The sequence below is a fragment of the Ipomoea triloba genome, chromosome 6 (assembly GCF_003576645.1).
Source record: "Ipomoea triloba cultivar NCNSP0323 chromosome 6, ASM357664v1".
In the NCBI taxonomy this organism is placed as follows: domain Eukaryota; kingdom Viridiplantae; phylum Streptophyta; class Magnoliopsida; order Solanales; family Convolvulaceae; genus Ipomoea; species Ipomoea triloba.
In genome coordinates this window covers 21,371,271-21,389,360 of record NC_044921.1, presented here as the reverse complement: position 1 = coordinate 21,389,360, position 18,090 = coordinate 21,371,271, and the positions used below count along the sequence as shown (strand labels likewise).

At 37.7% G+C, this 18,090-nt stretch overlaps 4 protein-coding genes and 1 long non-coding RNA gene across 7 annotated transcripts in view; 2 read left to right on the top strand and 3 right to left on the bottom strand.

Annotated features, from left to right (window-relative positions):
* Positions 1 to 1,997, top strand: part of LOC116023005 (protein ACCELERATED CELL DEATH 6-like) — a 5,635-nt gene extending 3,638 nt beyond the window's left edge. For all 3 annotated transcript variants that reach the window (XM_031263939.1, XM_031263937.1, XM_031263938.1), the window contains exons 5-7: positions 204 to 251; positions 334 to 767; positions 1,142 to 1,997. In XM_031263939.1, the coding sequence (XP_031119799.1) occupies positions 204 to 251; positions 334 to 767; positions 1,142 to 1,756 (1,097 nt within the window). In that variant the 3' untranslated portion in view covers positions 1,757 to 1,997. The remainder of the gene's footprint in view (positions 1 to 203; positions 252 to 333; positions 768 to 1,141) is intronic.
* Positions 1,756 to 3,599, bottom strand: LOC116023006. The gene is made up of 2 exons (XR_004099339.1): positions 2,704 to 3,599; positions 1,756 to 2,070 (listed from the first exon to the last, which is right to left on the bottom strand). It is a non-coding gene; the product is annotated as an uncharacterized LOC116023006 (long non-coding RNA).
* Positions 3,600 to 4,243: 644 nt separating this feature from the next.
* On the bottom strand, positions 4,244 to 8,240 carry LOC116022867 (protein ACCELERATED CELL DEATH 6-like). Its single transcript, XM_031263755.1, has 8 exons — positions 8,070 to 8,240; positions 7,371 to 7,683; positions 6,800 to 7,297; positions 6,539 to 6,688; positions 6,243 to 6,339; positions 6,045 to 6,091; positions 5,535 to 5,968; positions 4,244 to 5,233 (listed from the first exon to the last, which is right to left on the bottom strand). The coding sequence occupies exons 2-8, from the start codon at positions 7,423 to 7,425 to the stop codon at positions 4,610 to 4,612; spliced, it is 1,905 nt and encodes a 634-aa protein (XP_031119615.1). The 5' UTR covers positions 7,426 to 7,683; positions 8,070 to 8,240; the 3' UTR covers positions 4,244 to 4,609.
* Positions 8,241 to 9,018: 778 nt separating this feature from the next.
* On the top strand, positions 9,019 to 14,694 carry LOC116021651 (inter-alpha-trypsin inhibitor heavy chain H3). Its single transcript, XM_031262108.1, has 14 exons — positions 9,019 to 9,528; positions 9,629 to 9,781; positions 9,863 to 10,075; positions 10,149 to 10,238; positions 10,431 to 10,547; positions 11,065 to 11,334; positions 11,461 to 11,620; positions 11,735 to 11,812; positions 11,933 to 12,036; positions 12,262 to 12,432; positions 12,544 to 12,618; positions 12,859 to 12,966; positions 13,090 to 14,395; positions 14,491 to 14,694. The coding sequence occupies exons 1-13, from the start codon at positions 9,139 to 9,141 to the stop codon at positions 13,420 to 13,422; spliced, it is 2,262 nt and encodes a 753-aa protein (XP_031117968.1). The 5' UTR covers positions 9,019 to 9,138; the 3' UTR covers positions 13,423 to 14,395; positions 14,491 to 14,694.
* On the bottom strand, positions 13,558 to 15,785 carry LOC116023655 (protein LAZ1 homolog 2). The gene is made up of 8 exons (XM_031264654.1): positions 15,624 to 15,785; positions 15,458 to 15,514; positions 15,221 to 15,329; positions 14,721 to 14,905; positions 14,549 to 14,637; positions 14,122 to 14,371; positions 13,790 to 14,029; positions 13,558 to 13,671 (listed from the first exon to the last, which is right to left on the bottom strand). Exons 1-8 carry the CDS (start codon positions 15,783 to 15,785, stop codon positions 13,558 to 13,560), a joined length of 1,206 nt encoding a protein of 401 aa, XP_031120514.1.
* Between the last annotated feature and the right edge of the window lie 2,305 nt (positions 15,786 to 18,090).

The following is an 18,090-nucleotide window of genomic DNA, read 5'->3' as shown; positions in this document are numbered from 1 at the left end:
GGGGGGGGGGGGGGGGGGGGGGGGGGGGGGGGGGGGGGGGGGGGGGGGGGGGGGGGGGGGGGGGGGGGGGGGGGGGGGGGGGGGGGGGGGGGGGGGGGGGGGGGGGGGGGGGGGGGGGGGGGGGGGGGGGGGGGGGGGGGGGGGGGGGCTATCCTATTATATATAGTAGTTTGGTACATCTTAATCTTCAATCTGTATGGCAGTGTGCAAGAAATGCCATGAAGCAACTTGGGAATTCATTGAATGGTTAGGTATGAAATGAAATTTAATCATCTACGGGCACGTGGGACTTGCATTAAGACGTATAATAACTGATTCGAATTTCAATTGCAGTGCCATACTTTAAAAGTGTAAGGGACACCCGATTGATGCATAGGCAGACTCTTCAACTCATCAAGCGTTTGTGTGCCGAAGTTGCAGGACTAGATTACTCATCAGCTGCATCAATATTTGACGGTCCAATCCTTTTGGCTGCAGTTTCAGGAATTAGTGAACTTGTTGAGGAGATTCTGGAATCATTCCCCCCGGCAATTTGGTCAAGGAACCAAGAGGGGCATAACATATTCCTACTGGCAGTTGAAAATCGCCGAGAGAACATCTTTAACATCCTGTACCAGATGAGTGAGCACAAACAGTTAGCCACACAGCTTCGAGACGTAAAGAGGAATAACATTTTGCATCTGGCTGGCAAACGAGCACCTCCGGCTCGACTTAGTCTTGTTTCTGGTGCAGCTCTGCAGATGCAAAGAGAGTTACAGTGGTACAAGGTAATTATAAGTGTTATGGAATATAGATATAATATATGGAATCTCTATAGATTAGGCAGTCTTTAGGGATTTAGGTAGGTAGGCATATGGTGACTTAGTTTCCTGTTCCTATTAGGATAGATTTGGTATCAGGATAGATTTGGTATCTAGTTTAGTATATATAGAGACATAGAGAACAACCTATTGTACTCTTTCATTATAATATATTCATACATTCTATTATTCTCTGGTTTTCTAACATACTTTGCTTCCACCTAACTGGCGGGTAGTTGTTATTCTCCACCTGCCATGTCTTTCAATCCCTCAATTTCAACAATAAGCATTGGTATTTTAAATTAGTGTGTCTTGTCAATCTCTGAGCATCTTATTTGCAGGAAGTCGAGAAATACGTGCTTCCTGACTCCAAAGACGCTAGAAACTCCAATGGGAGAACGCCAGCAGTAGAATTCTCGGTGGAACACAAAGATTTGGTTAAAGAAGGGGAGAAATGGATGAAAGACACCGCGAATTCTTGTACAGTGTCTGCAACTCTCATTGCAACGATAGGATTTGCAGCATCAATTACAGTACCCGGGGGCAACAACAGCGATAGTGGCTTCCCCATTTTCCACAAAAACACGGCGTTTACTATCTTTGCTATTTTTGATGCCCTTTCCTTGTTTTCATCTACAGCTTCTCTGCTGATGTTCCTGTCCATCCTCACTGCACGCTATGCAGAAAACGATTTTCTGTACTCCCTCCCGAGGAGGCTAATAATAGGCCTTACTATGCTGTTTCTCTCCATAACATCAATGATGGTAGCTTTCAGTGCCACTATCTACCTCGTATTTGGGGAAAAGAAGGCATGGACTCTCGTACCAGTGGCCGGATTGGCATGTCTACCCGTGACTTTGTTCGTGACGTTGCAATATCCCCTTCTAAAGGATATGATAACTTCCACTTACTGCCCCGGGATTTTTGGTAAGCGCAGTGATCGCCTCCTCTTTTAGCTTAATGAAGCCTGCTAGTAGCCATTATAGTATGGTTTCACATGCAAGAAAGAAACCAAAAAGCAGCTTAGGCTTTCAGGGTATATTCTTTATGCCTAAATATAGACTTTTGTTTGGATCTGTAATATCTGATTGCTGAACATTGAAGTTTCATCCAAAGAATGGCCTTTTGTACTTGGGTTGACTTCTTGATCCTTTCTTGTAAAACTTTTGTTTGTATAGTGGAAGTTGTGATTTCAAACTTTGATGGCATTGCTTCATTTCTCCATTGATTGGACTATGTGAATTCCCACAACTGAACTCACATGCTCTGACTAATTAGAACAAAAAGTAGACCTCAGTTTTTGTTCATTTCTTCTTTTTCCTCTAATAAAATCAAAACATGCAACAAGACTACAAGAGTCTTTTAATTTTTCTAATGTGAATTTTTCTTGGAGTGGAAAATTTTAGATATTTGATAATTTGTTTTACCAGGTCTGGGAAAGAAATCTCTTGAGTAGATGATAAATTTTTTCATTAAATTTTGGTATATCTATAGTATATTCAAGAAATTTTCCCTCTTTTGAGTTTTAATCCAAATAAAATGTTGTGAAATTATTTTCAAAATTTTTTTCAACTTGAAAATTTTCATTGCTTCCTAAATAATATTGAATAAGTTTCTTATCCATTTTAAATATTTCAAAATTTTATTTTTCTCAAAAGCGTTTTATCAATTTTTTTTCAAATTATACTTTTTCAAAAACAAGTTTGAAACTTTACTCCTTGCTCTTCTTTTTACTATTGTCAAATATGATTTTTCTTCTAAGAGCATCCATATTAGTGGGTTTTTTTTGTGGTTTTTGAGGAGTTTTTGTAAGGCCCTCCCCATTGGTAACTTTTGGACCAAATTTTAAGAAAAAATGGGTGAGGTAGATAAAAGAGAGAGAATAGAGAGAATAGAAACATACCTTGCAGGAGGTTGAGTTTTTTTATGACATTTCGTGGGTCCCACCGGAAAAAGCAAGCAGCAAAATGCAATTCTCTCTCTCTTCTGACATTTCGTTTTTGATTCTTTCTTTCTTGTTTTTCTTTTTCTTATTGCTTCCCTTCTATTCTAGGTGGAGCTTAAATATGTGTGCGTTAAATATGTGTGCAAAAAAACTAATCTAATGAGGAGGTCTAAGTGTGATTATGAAAGAGAATGCGAGAAAAAATAGATAAAAATAAAAAAGAGAAAAAAAAGGAATAAAAAAAAATTGAAACTACTGCAAAGCTGAGCAGTTTGACTGCAATGCAAAGCAATCACGCACCAGCTGCACGCGCCAGCTAGGCGTGCTGCGTACCTTTTACACAGAGTTTTCTATCTCTTTGCTGCCATTAAATGTTAATGTAGGGCCCATTAATAACTTCAACTTGCAAGGATGAAAAACAAACAAAAACCCATGCCTCACATCTGTAAAAAATTAACTTTAATTTTTTCTTCTGACATGATCCAAGGAAAAATCACAGATAAAGATGCCCTAATGAGTTCATGATAGTTCTTATACTTACTATTTAATCATATTTTATCTAAAATCCTCACCTTTTCATCCCTAACCTACCACCGGATATTCTCCATTTACAATCCTAACAATATCTATGAACCTTTTTTGGTACTTTTTTCCCTTTCTTGGTACTTGTTTCCCGAAGGTTTCTAGACTACATGGATTGCTTCGGCTCAAACAGGATTTACGTCAAGATTAAGTTAGAATCATACCTCTTAGTAGCAATTTGAAGAAGTTGGAAGAAAGAAATTTAGTGTGAGAATTTAAAGTGTATGAACAAAAAGGTTTTCATTATATTGTTGATGTTGTTTGTTTTTCGGAGAGAACATCACTTACATATTTAGACAAGTAGAAGATTCTATGATATTTATTACATCTGTCTAATATCTATAGGGATAAAAGATAAGAGGAAATCTTATCCCATCAACTACTATTACACATGTTACATATTTACATGATGTTATAAAGAGATGAAGATAAGAGAGAATCTTATCTCATCCTTTACAATTCAGAGATAAGTTGGCCTTATCTCTTGGAAATTAATGGAAGAGATATGCCCATTCTCTTAGCCATAAAGTCTTTAATTGAGGTCCCCATTTTGTACTATGAGTATCAATTTGTCAAAAAACAATTGTCTTGTCAAATTTTGTTGGTGCAAAATTTTCTTCTCTGTGGGTTCAAATTAATTTCCCTTGTCTTTTCTTTCTTACCGAGAAAAACATGATGAAGAAGGTCTTGAACTAAAATTTCTGAGAATTTTCTTTTGTTCTTTATATATCTGAACCAACTTTGGCCTTGAGTGTTTAACTTGGAAAGTGAATAACTTGGATGCTATTGCAGAGTTGCAATAAATTTTTTCATGTTCGTCTTCTCTCAAAATATTCATTGTTGTCCTAGAACCATTCAAATTCTTTAAGTATGCTAGCAGCGGGAACTAAGTAGGTTGAGAGGACTTTATTCATTCTTTTCCAAGACTTAAAAAGGAGCAATAGAATATTATGATCTCAGTTTTAAAAGCCTTTGTAGTACTGTTTACATAATAGTGCAAACTATACCTAATGTACAACAAAGAATAGTCAAGAGAAAGAGACAAAAGACTACTAATGTACAAGAATTCTTTTTTGGGATGACAAGAAAAATCCGTAGCTATTACCCGAAAGTATGCATGGGATAAACCTCGCATTGTGACCATAGCCGACAAAAGATCAAAAGAGGTAAACCAACTTAGATTACTCTTAGCAGACCGGCTCAAACCAATAACTCAAGAAGGCCAATAGGCCGCTCCCACTGAAGTATATGTCTATCTTATGAAGTAACACACCATAGGCCTTCATTTTGTCACAGTCCAGAAATAAGATCTCTGTTGCTTGTAGAAAATGCCCGGGCCATATGTTGATTTGATCATCTCTACAAGGAGGGGAAGTTGCAATGATGCAAACAAGCCCACTGGAAGACAGGCAAATGCAAGTGGCAGAATAATCCAAGACTTCTTATGCCCAAAGACCATATAAATCGCAGAACTAAAGGCTACCATCATGAACATTATGGAGAGGAATAAGTTAACAAGGCCAAGGATCAACTTATTTGGCAAGGAGTGGAGAAAATCTGCTTCTGCAAATCGCGTGTTGAGAATCAACAAGAACATCAACACTGAAGTCGTAGAAGAAAACAGAGAAAGGGTGTTTGAAATGGCAAAGATTGTAAATGGCGTCTCGCTGTTAAAGATCGGGTATCCATTGTTGCCATTGCTACCACCTGGCACGGTTATGGCTGCAGCAAAAACTACAGTTGCAATGAGGACCGCGACCACTGTGCATGAATTTGCCGTGTCTTTGAACCATTGTTCCCCTTCTGCAATCAAGCCTTTGTGCTCCTCAGTAAACACCATTGCAGGCGTTTTTCCACTAGAATTCTCCTTCACTTTGTATCCCGGAGTTACAAACTTCTCCACTTCCTGTACAGGAAAAAATTCTGTAATATAAAGAGTGTTATGAAAGTAAAGAGAGGATTTCTGAATATGCTGTCATATAGAAAAGAGAATACAAAGCCCTATAAATAGGTGCTAGAAGACTACGAAAAAGGAAACAAGTTTCCATATGCCTACCTACCTAAATCCCTAAGACAGCCTAATCTATAGAGATTCCAAATATTAAATATATATTCCAGAGAATGGCTTGCTCAAATGGTGAATGACAAATATCTGATCTTGACCAAAATGTTACCATGGAATAGGCCTAATAAACGAAGCCAATTACCTTGTACCATTGTAACTCGCGTTGCATCTGCAAAGCTGCACCCGTGACAAGATTAAGCCGGTGGGGAGGTGCCAACTTTCCAGCCAAATGTAAGATAGTATTATCATTCGTGTCAATGTTTTGAGTCACCAAATGTGTATGCTCACCCAGTTCACGCAAGAGATTGAATATATTTTCACGTCTGTTCATCACTGCTATTTGGAACAAATCATGGTGCTCCCTGTCCAACGACCAGATTGCGCTGGGGAATGCCTTTAAAATCTCTTCTACAATCTCATAAATGCCTAAAGTGGCTCCCAAAATAATAGCCGGTTTATATATCAAGGCAGACTTCATGTTATTCGTGTGTATGACTTCAGTACATAACGATCTGACAAGTTCCATTGCTTGGCAGTGCATCAGTTTTTCGTCATACAAAGACTTAACAAGAGGCACTGCAATAAGAATCTTCTCATGCATAAAATAACTTTAAAGAAAAACTGGAATGAGAAAGGGTAAATTGCAGTATACCTATTCCTTCAATGACTTCCCAGAACATGAATGTAAGTTTTGGCATGCTGAAGATGAAACCAGAACTATCAGGCTATTATTAGTGCATAAATAAGAATAAATTATAAACATAAAAATGATTAGAATTGCATATTCCAGAAGAATAAGCTTTGCTGCTTTGGTTTAGTAGCTAAACTAAAAAACGGTTTATGGACTTGCCAACGTGCATTCATGTGTTTGCCAGGTTGTTTGGTTGATGGTTGACTGCCTTTCGAGGTTGGGTGGCTAGAGTACTGCTCCATCTTCAGTGGAACACCTTTGAATATATAAACCGGGGTTCCTTTAGCATAGAGATCATTCATTCTTTGATAATACTATAGTAAACAAAGATGGGGAACCTTAAGAATACAAAAGATGCCACTCAACAAAGATAACTAGTCACGAATTGACAATTTTGCAGAACAAGGCAAAATTCAGATTGCTAAGGGTGAAGTTCAAGGTTTCAAGAATCTCACAGGAGTATATAAGCTTTTGCCAGAAATTTAAGCAACTTCCACTTGGAAATGAAGAAGGTTTTTTAGCAATAATGCTCAATGAAGTATTCCCACCGGGTGATACAGTTGAAGCCAACTGGGGATGTCGCAGAAGCAGATCCAGTGCCACGTCTGTGAATGCAAATAGACATGGTATAAAAGTACGGAGAGAAATAAAGCCATCTAAAGTATTACTTGCTCTACCAAGGGGAATCATGAATGAAGTGAAAATTTATTGCTCACCATAAAATCCGGAATGCACAAGAAGCATCATAAGAGTGATCCCGGGCTCATCAGCAAACGGACTAGGTCTCACATGTTCTCCAGTAACAGTTAATAAATATATAACCATCACTTTGTGGCCAAAGAGAGCAGCTGAATGTAGAGGCAAACAATTTGAATCATTCCAAATAGAAGGCAGACCAGGATCTCGGGACACTAACAGCTTTGCTGCCTCAACATTACCGAATTTAGCAGCAAAATGAAGAGCTGTCTCGTGAAATCTATTTGTCATACGTAATGCATCAGAAGGCATCACCTCCAGTAGCTTACTTATAAAATAAATCGCCTTGCTTCGAGCAACTGCTACATGGAGGACTGTCTCCGAATCCTTGGTGATCTTTGCTGTGACTGCATCTGGATCGCAATCAAAGAACCTCCTTGCACCTTCCCAATCACCCCTAATAGCAGCTTTATAAAGGGGCAAGTAGAAATTCATATCCTTCCCTGCCTTGACTTCCTCTGCCAAAACAACATGAACTAGTATTTGCAAAGTTCAAGTGATGCACAATCACATTACAGCAAACTAACTCACCAGCCTTGATTCTGACATCAATGTCTAGTCCCGACTGTGAAGAAGACGAGGCCATTCTTTCTAGAGCAGACTGGCAGCCTTATGCACTCATACAGCTTGCCAAAAGTGTCAATTTCGACTTCCAACAGGAGCGCCCTATTAGCCTTCTTTTTGGTTTTAGCCGGTCAGCTATGGACAACTTAGACTGGTTTACTTCCTTGTAGTTCTTTCACGAGACAAGATTTACCCAATGCACACCTCGGGTAGTGACTGCGGGTTTTCTCGTCACTCACTCAAAAGTGACCAGCTATTTGCCCTTTAGACCGACTAAAGTCTGCAATTTTAGGGTACCATTTACAAATTCTCACAGTATTTAACATAAAAAGAGCAAAAATAATTAAAACTACTCACAAACTACTACAAGTCGCCTATCTACAGAAAGAAACTAACAGCAAATCATCACAAAAATTTCCCATCTTGGCCATCTACAGATACAGTATAGCAAATCTTCAAAACCCAGTTTCTTAAACATATGCAAAAGCCACAAAACTACATCAAGAACAATATACATAAATGATGATAACTACTTTAACTTCAGGAACATCAAACATCTTCTACATTAAATTAAATTAAATTAAAACAGTAAAATTACACGAAGAAACAAAGAATGGCATATCTTTCAAGAGCATCATCAAACAAGCAGACAAATCAATGGCTTACTGGTTGACAGAAAGTAGCTAGCTGCCTGCAAACTATGAAAATAAGGCAAATGAGTTCTGGAACAAAATTTAACATTTCTAGTGGCTTCAACTTGCATGAATTTGCAGAAATTGAAAAGGTAAATGCTAATCGACTGATTTACTGTATTCTTTTTTTTTTTTTAATTACTATTTTAAATTAAGGAGACTAGGACATAGATATGGAGAAAAAAGAAACAATGTTTCATACTTTTATATTATCCCTTCCCTACCCCTCTTGGTTGATATGAATTGTCAACCTTGCCCCTGCTCAGTGGATATATATATATTTTTTTGAAAACGCTCAGTGGATATTAAAATTAAGAAAATGGTTAAATAGGTGATTAATTTTAATTAAATTCATAAACATGTTATTTAGAAGCATTGAAGCCTAGAAATTGATTGGTAATCCGTAATTACAAGTTACTTAGAGTTTCGGCAGCCCTTTTAACATTTTTCAGCTATAATCACCGGCAATTGGACGATCGCTGGTCACGTTTGGAGGAGGCGATCAGGTTGGTCAACTCTTCCAAATACACCGGTCACCGATGATTATTGCCAAAAAGTGTAAGAAATGCCATCCAAATCCTAAGTAACCTGTAATTACAGGTTATCAATTTTTGAGTTTTAGTGTTTCAAAATAACATGTTTATAAATTTAATTGCAATTTTTAAAAGTTTAAAAGCCTAATTAACTTTATAATTAAACTTTGTAGGCCTATTTAGCCATTTTCCTATTAAAAATTAACCAAATTGTTAAAAAAAAAAAACAACCAAAACAAAGTGGGTGTGACCAAAGTTGTGGAAGTATTCTGAATTTTGCCGGCACCCGGTAACTTACGCGTCAGGATACCAACAGCTGTCCGTTTTAAACAACGGATACTTTTTATGAATCCAAATCCACTCACTCTACTATTCTAACGTTCACAACAACAAGAAGAACAACAACAAGAAAACAGTCCATTTGCACCACATTGTTCAAAAAAAAAAAAAAACAAGAAAACAGTTGAAAGAATAATAAAAATTTCCCCTTTCTTTCATCTTTGTTAATCCATGGCGGAAGAGTTCGCGAGAGCAGTGGAGGACGGCCTCCGGCTGTCGAGGCGAGTATACTTAGGGAAAGACCGGGCGGTGGCGCCGCCTAGGCCCATGTCCGCTATGGAGAAGGCTACTCACTCCTATCTTCCCACGGCTCCAATGCTATACGCCGTGATCGAGAATCCGGCCATCGTCGATAACCCGGACATTCCTAGCTACCAGCCTCACGTGCACGGCAGATGCGATCCTCCCGCTCTGATTCCGCTCCAGATGAACTCCTCTTCTCTCGACGCCGATTGTTATCTCGACACCGCCTTCCTCACCTTCACTGGATCGTGGCGCGTGCACTGCGTCAAGGGGAGCAAGTTCTGCGATTGCCGTATCGCGATTCCGATGGGCGAACAGGTGAATTGTGAATACTAAATGGTTCCCCTGTTTAGGTTTGGTGAATCACCGATGATTAACACTTCATTTTTGTTCTCAACTGGAAAAATTTTGCTACTAGGGTTCAATTCAAAGTGTCGAGGTTGAGGTACCCAGGGGACTTTACCGTACTCAACTGGTTGCGATTGATGACAAAACAGAATCCGAAAAGGCCACACAAGTAGAGGACGGAAGCTATTTGAAGCCTCATATCTTTACAGTCAAAATACCTCAGGTAATTAATACTTGAAAGATTTGTATTAGTAGAAGTTTAATCTGTTCATTTTAACAATATTATGTGAAATTCCCTTTTCAGATTGACGGGGGAACCAATCTATTAGTCACTATCAGCTGGTCTCAGAAGTTATCCTATTATGACGGGGAATTCAGCCTGAAGATTCCATTCAGTTTCCCGGAATATGTCACTCCTGCTGCCAAGAAAATCTCGAAAAGAGAAAAGATAAAATTGAATGTTAATTGTGGTTTAGGGACACAAGTTTTGTGCAGAACAACTAGTCATCCTCTAAAGGTGCTGCTTTTATACATAATTTCTGATTGAAGTTTTGAAAAGGAGTGTGATCATAGTCTGTGATGGTGTGCAGGAACTAAGACGACAAGCTGGGAGGTTGGGCTACTTGTATGAAGCAGATGTTATCAATTGGTCCAGTAATGACTTTGTTTTTACTTACTCGGTACAACCCTATCTGCATTTGTTTCTCAATCTTCTATCAAGAGTAATAGTAAAAAATAATGATCATTCCTATAAAATTTACTGATGTTACCAAATTATCCTCCAAAAGAGAAGTCGCTTTTCAAGTTTCTAGTTTTCTGTAGTTTGATGATTCTGCCTATTATATGATACCCTTGCCTCTTCATGTGTTCAGATTTCATCAAGCCAAACCTTTGGTGGTGTGCTTTTACAATCTCCATCAGCTCTTGACATTGACCAAAGAGAAATGTTCTGCTGCTATCTTTTTCCTGGAATTGAGCAGCGTAAAATGGTTGGTTAGCCCTTTGTTTTGGAATTTACTTGTATCTCTTCTAAGCAAAGGCCTATTACAACAAAATGATTTTTTTTTTTTACTTATACTGCATGTGGAGTTAGAAGCCTGTTATTAGGGAGGTTATGCTTTCCATGGGCTTACTCTGCTAAGAGGAAAATGCTTGCAAATTTTTTGCAACCTCTGTGAATGGATTGAAATGCAAGTGCCTGTGACTTGCAAATTTTGGGGTAAAGAAGAGTATGCTGCTGATATAGAAGAATGTATCTTATTTACATACATAACTTCTGTTTTGCAAACATTTTGTAAAGTCTTGAGCAACCAGCTTGGTGCAATTCTTTTGTGATTAAATTAATTACTTGTATATTAAAAGAATGATGATCACTTGCAGTACTGAATTTTATGGAAGTTCACTTATGGTCATTTTCGTTTCTTTGTCATTGTATTACCTGCTCTCTGTTTTATGACAATCGGGAGGTGTGGTCCCCTAATTTAAATTTCTTATATGGCTTGACAGGTGTTCAGGAAGGAAGTGGTATTTGTTGTTGACATAAGTGGGAGCATGAGAGGACAGCCTCTTGAGGATACCAAAAGTGCACTCTTTGCTGCACTATCGAAGCTTGACTCTCAAGATGCATTTAGTATAATAGCATTTAATGATCAAACTTATCGGTTTTCATCATCCCTTGAATTGGCAACAAAGGAAGCCATTGAAAATGCAACTCAGTGGATTCACATGAATTTTGTTGCTGGTGGTGGTACAAATATTTTGAATCCACTAAATCAGGTTTGTTATCTGGTGCACTATCAATCTATTATTAACGTATATTAGTCTTCAATGCATGAGTGCTGCTAGTATTTATGTAAATGCCATTAGAACAGACTCTCAACAGAAATTCTTTCACTTGTTCAGGCCCTTGAGATGTTTTCTAATACAACAAGCAAAGCAATTCCTCTTATTTTCCTTATCACTGATGGGGCTGCTGAAGATGAAAGACACATCTGTGATGTCCTCAAGAGTCATCAAACAAAAAATAGGACAATTAGCCCTCGAGTTTGCACATTTGGCATTGGTATGTATTGTATAAACATACAAGGAGAAAATTGCTATCTTTCTGACTTGTCATTTACTTGTTCTTTTGTTGTTCCAGTAGTTTGATGTTGGTTGGTCACTTGAAAATTTTCAGGGCGGTTCTGTAACCATTATTTCCTCCGCATGCTTGCAATGTTGGGTCGTGGCTTTTATGATGCAGCTTATGATGTTGGTGAGTTCTTGAGTTCTGCAATTGATATGTTCTCTATGCTTATCTTATGCAAAAGCCATGTAATGTCCAGTTATTATAACATGAATTTGATGCATATTTTGCTGATTTGTGTTTGTTCAGATTCAATTGAAGCTCGAATGCAAAACCTATTTGCCACCGCATCATCCATCATTCTTGCAAACATTTGCATCGACTTTGAAACTCTTCACGTTGAGGACTTTGAGGTACAATTACAAATACAGCCTGTTTGTTTAGTACTCTAACTTCTAGAGAGGATTGTAGTTTAGGCAATGGTAATTCTACTATGAACTTTTTTGCAATAGGGTATTTAACAGAATTAACTTGAGAGAGCAAGGGAGAAAGCTATTATACTTTTCCATATGGGGCTTCTATGCAGCAGATATGATTTATGTGTATAATAAAGGAGCTTTAAAAATTTTACATGATAGGTATATCCATATCAAATCCCAGACCTTTCATCAGGAAGCCCACTGGTTCTATCAGGCAGATACAACGGATTATTTCCCAAGAACCTTGAAGCTAGAGGTATCCTTGCAGACTTGAGCAATTTCTCTGTAGACCTGAAGGTGCAAGAAACTAAGGACATACCTCTTGATAAGGTAAGAGGTTTACTTTACAGATTGATATCCTCAGAGAGAGTTTGGAGTATGAAATGTACATGCACAGGTTCAAGACATCATTCAATGATATACTAATGTAATGTTTCACAGGTACTGCCAAAGCATCAAATTGATATCCTCACAGCCCAGGCATGGCTTACTGAAAATAAGAAGCTTGAGGAGAAGGTAAACAGTTCTCACAACTCTATTATATTGTGATCTGTTAGGATCAAGCTCTTACTACCATGCCAAAAGTTATAGCTCGTAGCGAAGGCGCAATTTTATTTCCTTATACTGCCACATTTTCGAAACGCAAGGTGCTGAACGCCTGAACTTGACCTTTCAAGCCTCTGCCCAACTGAACTTGGCCCTTCACTGGCGCCCATTTCCCAGTATCATTGATTAAGCCATTTCCTTCATTTGCAGATAGCAAAAATGAGTGTACAAAATGCTGTTGCTTCTGAGTATACTCGCATGACAGTTATAGGGACCGAGAGAACAAAAGGAACCATAGACTCAACCAAGACAAAGAAGGTACCAAAATTTCCAATAAATAACAGGAAGGAAACAAAATATACTGGAAAGATTTTTTTTTTTTTTTTTTTTGGGTTATACCTGATTCAAACCGCTTTTAACCAAAGCCCCAAATGATATCAGGTTCATGATCCACAAAATCTGGAAGAACCTAAACAGCAAAAGATTATAGTACTCCAAAATCTTGGACTGGGTTTCGGCAACCTTACTGCCACGGCTGAAAACACCCGTCCTGGTTCAGTCGAATCAAAACCCGATGCAGCAGAATTGTTTGTGAAGGCAGCATCTAGCTGTTGCAGCATGCTCTGTGAGAAACTCTGCTGCATGTGCTGCATTCAGACATGTTCCAAGATGAATGACCAGTGTTCAATTCTCATGACCCAGTTGCTTGGCTCACTAGCTTGTTTAGGTTGTTTTAGTTGCTGTGAACTATGCTGTTCCGGAGATGAGGGATAAGGACAGTATAATACATATGAGATGTAAGATTATTGTATCATAGAACCTGGAAATTTTGTTAATAGTTTAATGAAAAATGTCTTTTGTCAGCTTGACTCCCTTCTCTTGTTAGGCGCTTTTCTGTCCCCTCGAGCTTTACTTTTCATCAGAAGACACTGATATTTGGTGGAATTTTTCTTGGATCTTTGTCATGCCCTTCTCCACTGGTCCAATTGCCTGGTTAATTGTCAACACAACATCCTCAACCACCTGTGACAGATGTTTCAATAGAATGTAAGCCAAATGTTTTGGAGAAAGAAGACTGTTTTGTTTCTTTTCTTCAATGTTTGTATAATGGATGCTGAGGCTGGAAGAAGAAGGATCTTACTTGTTGACCACCTCCAACAACAATGTCCTGAACACTTTTTTTCACACTAGTCCCTGGCGCCTCGACCTCGGTTTCTGTTTTCTCAACAACAGCTGCCTTTTTCTTATCTTCAACATCTACTGACGTTTTTGTTTTTGTTTTTGTTTTTTGAGTTGTGATCTTCCCATACGCAGGCGATGGCAAGAGACGATAAGGCTTGGCTGAGAAAACAAAGAGGTGAGCAATGGCAGCAATGGCCATCTGTGGAAACAATGAAAAGGAGTCATATAATCATCTCAAAGCAACATGAATGCCACTTATACTTCACAAGAAACAGAGAGACTGGATACCACCTCTATGCATATCAGAAAGTCCTGCAACTTAGTCTGGAATTTTCCTTCCCTGGATAGCACACCACAATAGCACGCTAAGGCAATGCCCACATCTTGCCACCACGTTGCAAAAACGATAGCTTTGAAGCTAATAAACTTGGCGAGCGGTTTGATTGCCCGAAGTCTCTGATGAGTTACATTATAAAACTGCACCAGACAGTACAGAGCCCACATCTGGCTGAAGAACAGAACTGCTGCAATATAGGGGTACCTGAGAGAATTGAAATACATTCAGGTATGTGTAAAGGAGAAACACCCTTATTTTTCAGATAGACCATATAAGAAGATGAAGGAAAATTGCAGTCTTAGACAAACACCCTTATTTTGCAGATCAAAGTTAACTTTGTAGCTAAAACTATAAAGCAGAAAATGGTGCATACTAGCATACCCGTAGTACCACTTAAACTCGCCATCCCCATATACGCCTAATAGCTCCAGTACCAGTGTTAAGAGTGCACAAAGAGTCTTCAAAATCATCTAAAGAAAGAAATTAGTGAGCATCATATCCTAGCTAGTAGCATCCAACAAAGGGAAGGAAGGAATCATAGTTGCTTTCTTACATACTGTACAAGACCAAATTTCTCTATTGTAAGCATACGCTCTCCAACAGCACAAGGGTGGAACATGAAGTTGTAGAATGTTGTTGTTTGCTTTGTCTTAGGTTTCCCTTCCCCACCAAGCAATGGCTGCCTAGTCTGTTTTCTTGATTCTTCTTCAAGTAATTCGACAGCTTTCCTTTCACCCCCTACCATAAGTTCACTACCCCATTAATTTGCAGTAACAGCTTGATACAATATAACTAACTAGAATGTACTCCTTCCTAGAACCAGTAAGGTTCTGGCTAGCCAAATTGATCAGACTGTTATTTGAAGGCCGTAGTCACAAGGCCGGGTTTACCTAGTGCAGGCATTCAGGTAATGACCGAAGGTATAAGGCTGATTCTCTTTTTGTTTTTTAATGATTTCACAAATTGTGGCTAAGGTTGTAGTATGCTAAGTAGTATTCCAAATTTAATATTTCATGTAAGGATGCAGAAAGATGAGTGTTTTGATCTGCTCACCAAGGCATGCGACCAAGTAAGTGCCAAAGGAATAGAGTGCAAAGGCTTCATATAGATTTCTCAGAATGTCACAGGCAAGAGAGAGCTTGGAGTTCCACAAAGATAAAATCTGGGGAAAATATCACCAAGAATTTATATAACAGACAGGACTTGTGATCTGTGTAATCAAAGATCTTTCATATATATCATGTAATCATCGGTATTGTATTAAACTAACAGAGAAAAATTGCAAATTACTGAGTCAGTAGCATAGACAGGGACCATGAAGATGACGGCAACAATCCATTTTTGTTCCTGAAAAAACCCAAGAAAATAAAATCTGGGATTATATTCTAGGGATATATGGAATGAACAACCTAGTACTCGAAGAGAAGAGCAATTAACAATGAGAATGAGTAGTGACCGCGGGATTGGTGTAAGATCTGAGGTGCTGAAAAATCAAGAACATGGAGAGAAGCAAAGCAACAAAAACAAAAGAAGAAGCAGCGATTAAGATGGCCGGATTGTAGAGATAATTCAGCTTGTACGTACTGGTTTTGTAGGATAGGGAGATTATTGAAGCCATACTACATGCATGCGATATGAAGCATCATCGTCCATCCTCGATTGCCTCACATAATACAATTATTACGTTGTTGGTTAACTGTTAACATTTAACATGCAGGCTGGTGACACGCTTCAAAAGTGATGTAATATAATGCTTACTCACATACATGATACAGTTGTTGTTGGTTAACCATTACGTACTGACACGTTTCACCAGTGATGATGAGGATTTCAACTCTGACACCTTTAATTTAGCTAAGGGATAATTGTGCTGAATTGTAGTATATGTAATTCATTTTTCTACTCCTTCACTTTTACTCCTTTATGTGATAATAAGTGATTGGTTATCTCCATTTTAAGGTCTTAAAGATAATGTCAACATTAATATTTTGTGAAAAGAGTAAAAGTTAGAAGTAGGATTTGAGAATACAAATAGTATTTTTCAATTGTGATTGCATTTTTATCTACATTTTAGTTTTTAGTAGTATGGTGGTGTTACATGCATCATGTTTATTAGAGATTTAGAGTTATTAGTTTTACACGCTTATTGCGTTAGTGTAATATCTAATATTTGTATTTAATTAAATAAGTAATTCAAAGTATATTTATAAAGGAGAAATTCATTATAATTGGTATTAAAATTACTGTTTAATTTGTACCTTTTTAAAAACAATTATCAAAATATTTATTGTAGTTGACATGATAGTATTAGGTAGTAGATACTATTTTTTGTTGGAATTACTCTAATTTTTGTTAATTCGCTTTTGGATATGTTTGTCATTATCTTCGTCATCAAATCGCTTGTCCTTTTTTTTTGGTTGTTGGTAGTATCTCATGTGCAATTGAGTTATCGGTACTAGTTTGTAAAAAAAAAAACAAATTTGGTCTAATTAGTTTTGTTACATTAAAAATTATAACGGCGCACCTTAAGTATACAAATCGCGCACTTTAAGCACACAAACAAATTAAAGCACCTTAAAAACACAAACCACGTGCACCTAAAGTTTTAGGCCGACGCACCTTAAGTACACAAGTCACGCACCTTAAGAACACAAACCATGCATATAAGGTTTTAAAATGGCGCACCTTAAGTTTCAACAACTCACGTACTTTAAGAAGGAAAACCACGCAAGCTTTAGGTTCACTCATCTTAAATTTCAACACTCACACACCTTAAGCATATCAACCACGCACTTTAGAAGGAAAATCACTTATCTTAAAGAAAAAAATTAGGCACCTAAAACAACCCCACAATCGCATGAGAGACATCCTACCGCACGGAAACTGAATTTTATATATATATATATATATATATATATATATAGAGTCATGATCAGGTGCGGCCATGCTCTCCCGTGCGACCGTGCGGTTCACACCACTCAATGTTACGAAATACACCACTCAATGTTAAGAAACACACCACACAAATATGCACTGTGGTGTGTTTCTTAACATTGAGTGATGTGTGACTGCACGGTCGCACGGGAGAGCACGACCGCACCTGAAATTATATATATATATATATATATATATATATATATATATATATATATATTCTAAGGGTTGGGTGTGTGAGAAAGTGCAAGATTTGTTGGATTGTCATCTTAGCACTCCCAAGTCTACCTAACGAGTCCGTTTCGTAAAAATTGCGTCTTAGAATTTATCATATTACTATTTGAAATTTATTTCGGCATTTTAGATCTCTAATTGTGATTCTATTTGACTTTTTGTGTTGTTGAAGCTATATTAGTGATTTGTTATAGTAGCTAATACTTAGGAGTGAGTTTAAGCAAATCAGTTTCTCCATATTTTGAATTTGCCGTGTGTTGAATACAAAGGTGGAGTAGTTTGTAATTTCTCCACTAATGTTTTGAATTTGCAGTGTGTTGAAGAGGAGATATATAATTATATATATATATGTTTAGGTTCAAATATGAACATTATTTTAGATGTGAACTTGAAGACTGATTTAGGTTGTTTATTTCAATGGATGTAGAGTCTGATTATGTCTTTATTATCATGTGAACGAATGCACCGCAACTACAACACAAATGCATCACAAAGAATCGTCTTCCAAGCATATACACAAATGCATAAGAAGGTATCGGCCTCCAGACATATATGAGAGTAGTTGTGATTCACATGAGAATACTGGTTTACATTTGAATGCTTATATAAATATAACACGATGACATTTTTGTAAATATTTAGGAATGGATAACAATCTTTTTTTTTAATATAAAATTGTTCCTTATTTTCACAAATTTTAATGGTGTTATAAAACATTTTTTTCTCTATTCTCATAAATTTCAAAGGTAATTTAA

What these genes read in the sequence shown, in the direction of transcription:
- LOC116021651 (XM_031262108.1), top strand. Translation starts at nt 9,139, where the DNA reads ATGGCGGAAGAGTTCGCGAGAGCAGTGGAGGACGGCCTCCGGCTGTCG. An exon ending in TTACAGTCAAAATACCTCAG is followed by an intron (nt 9,782 to 9,862) that starts GTAATTAATACT and finishes TTCCCTTTTCAG; the next exon opens with ATTGACGGGGGAACCAATCT. An exon ending in TTTTGAATCCACTAAATCAG is followed by an intron (nt 11,335 to 11,460) that starts GTTTGTTATCTG and finishes TCACTTGTTCAG; the next exon opens with GCCCTTGAGATGTTTTCTAA.
- LOC116022867 (XM_031263755.1), bottom strand. Translation starts at nt 7,425, where the DNA reads ATGGCCTCGTCTTCTTCACAGTCGGGACTAGACATTGATGTCAGAATC. An exon ending in TGATGTCAGAATCAAGGCTG is followed by an intron (nt 7,298 to 7,370) that starts GTGAGTTAGTTT and finishes TTGTTTTGGCAG; the next exon opens with AGGAAGTCAAGGCAGGGAAG. An exon ending in GCGAGTTACAATGGTACAAG is followed by an intron (nt 5,234 to 5,534) that starts GTAATTGGCTTC and finishes TTTCCTGTACAG; the next exon opens with GAAGTGGAGAAGTTTGTAAC.
- LOC116023655 (XM_031264654.1), bottom strand. Translation starts at nt 15,785, where the DNA reads ATGGCTTCAATAATCTCCCTATCCTACAAAACCAGTACGTACAAGCTG. An exon ending in GATCTTACACCAATCCCGCG is followed by an intron (nt 15,515 to 15,623) that starts GTCACTACTCAT and finishes GGGTTTTTTCAG; the next exon opens with GAACAAAAATGGATTGTTGC. An exon ending in CTGTCTATGCTACTGACTCA is followed by an intron (nt 15,330 to 15,457) that starts GTAATTTGCAAT and finishes TATTTTCCCCAG; the next exon opens with ATTTTATCTTTGTGGAACTC.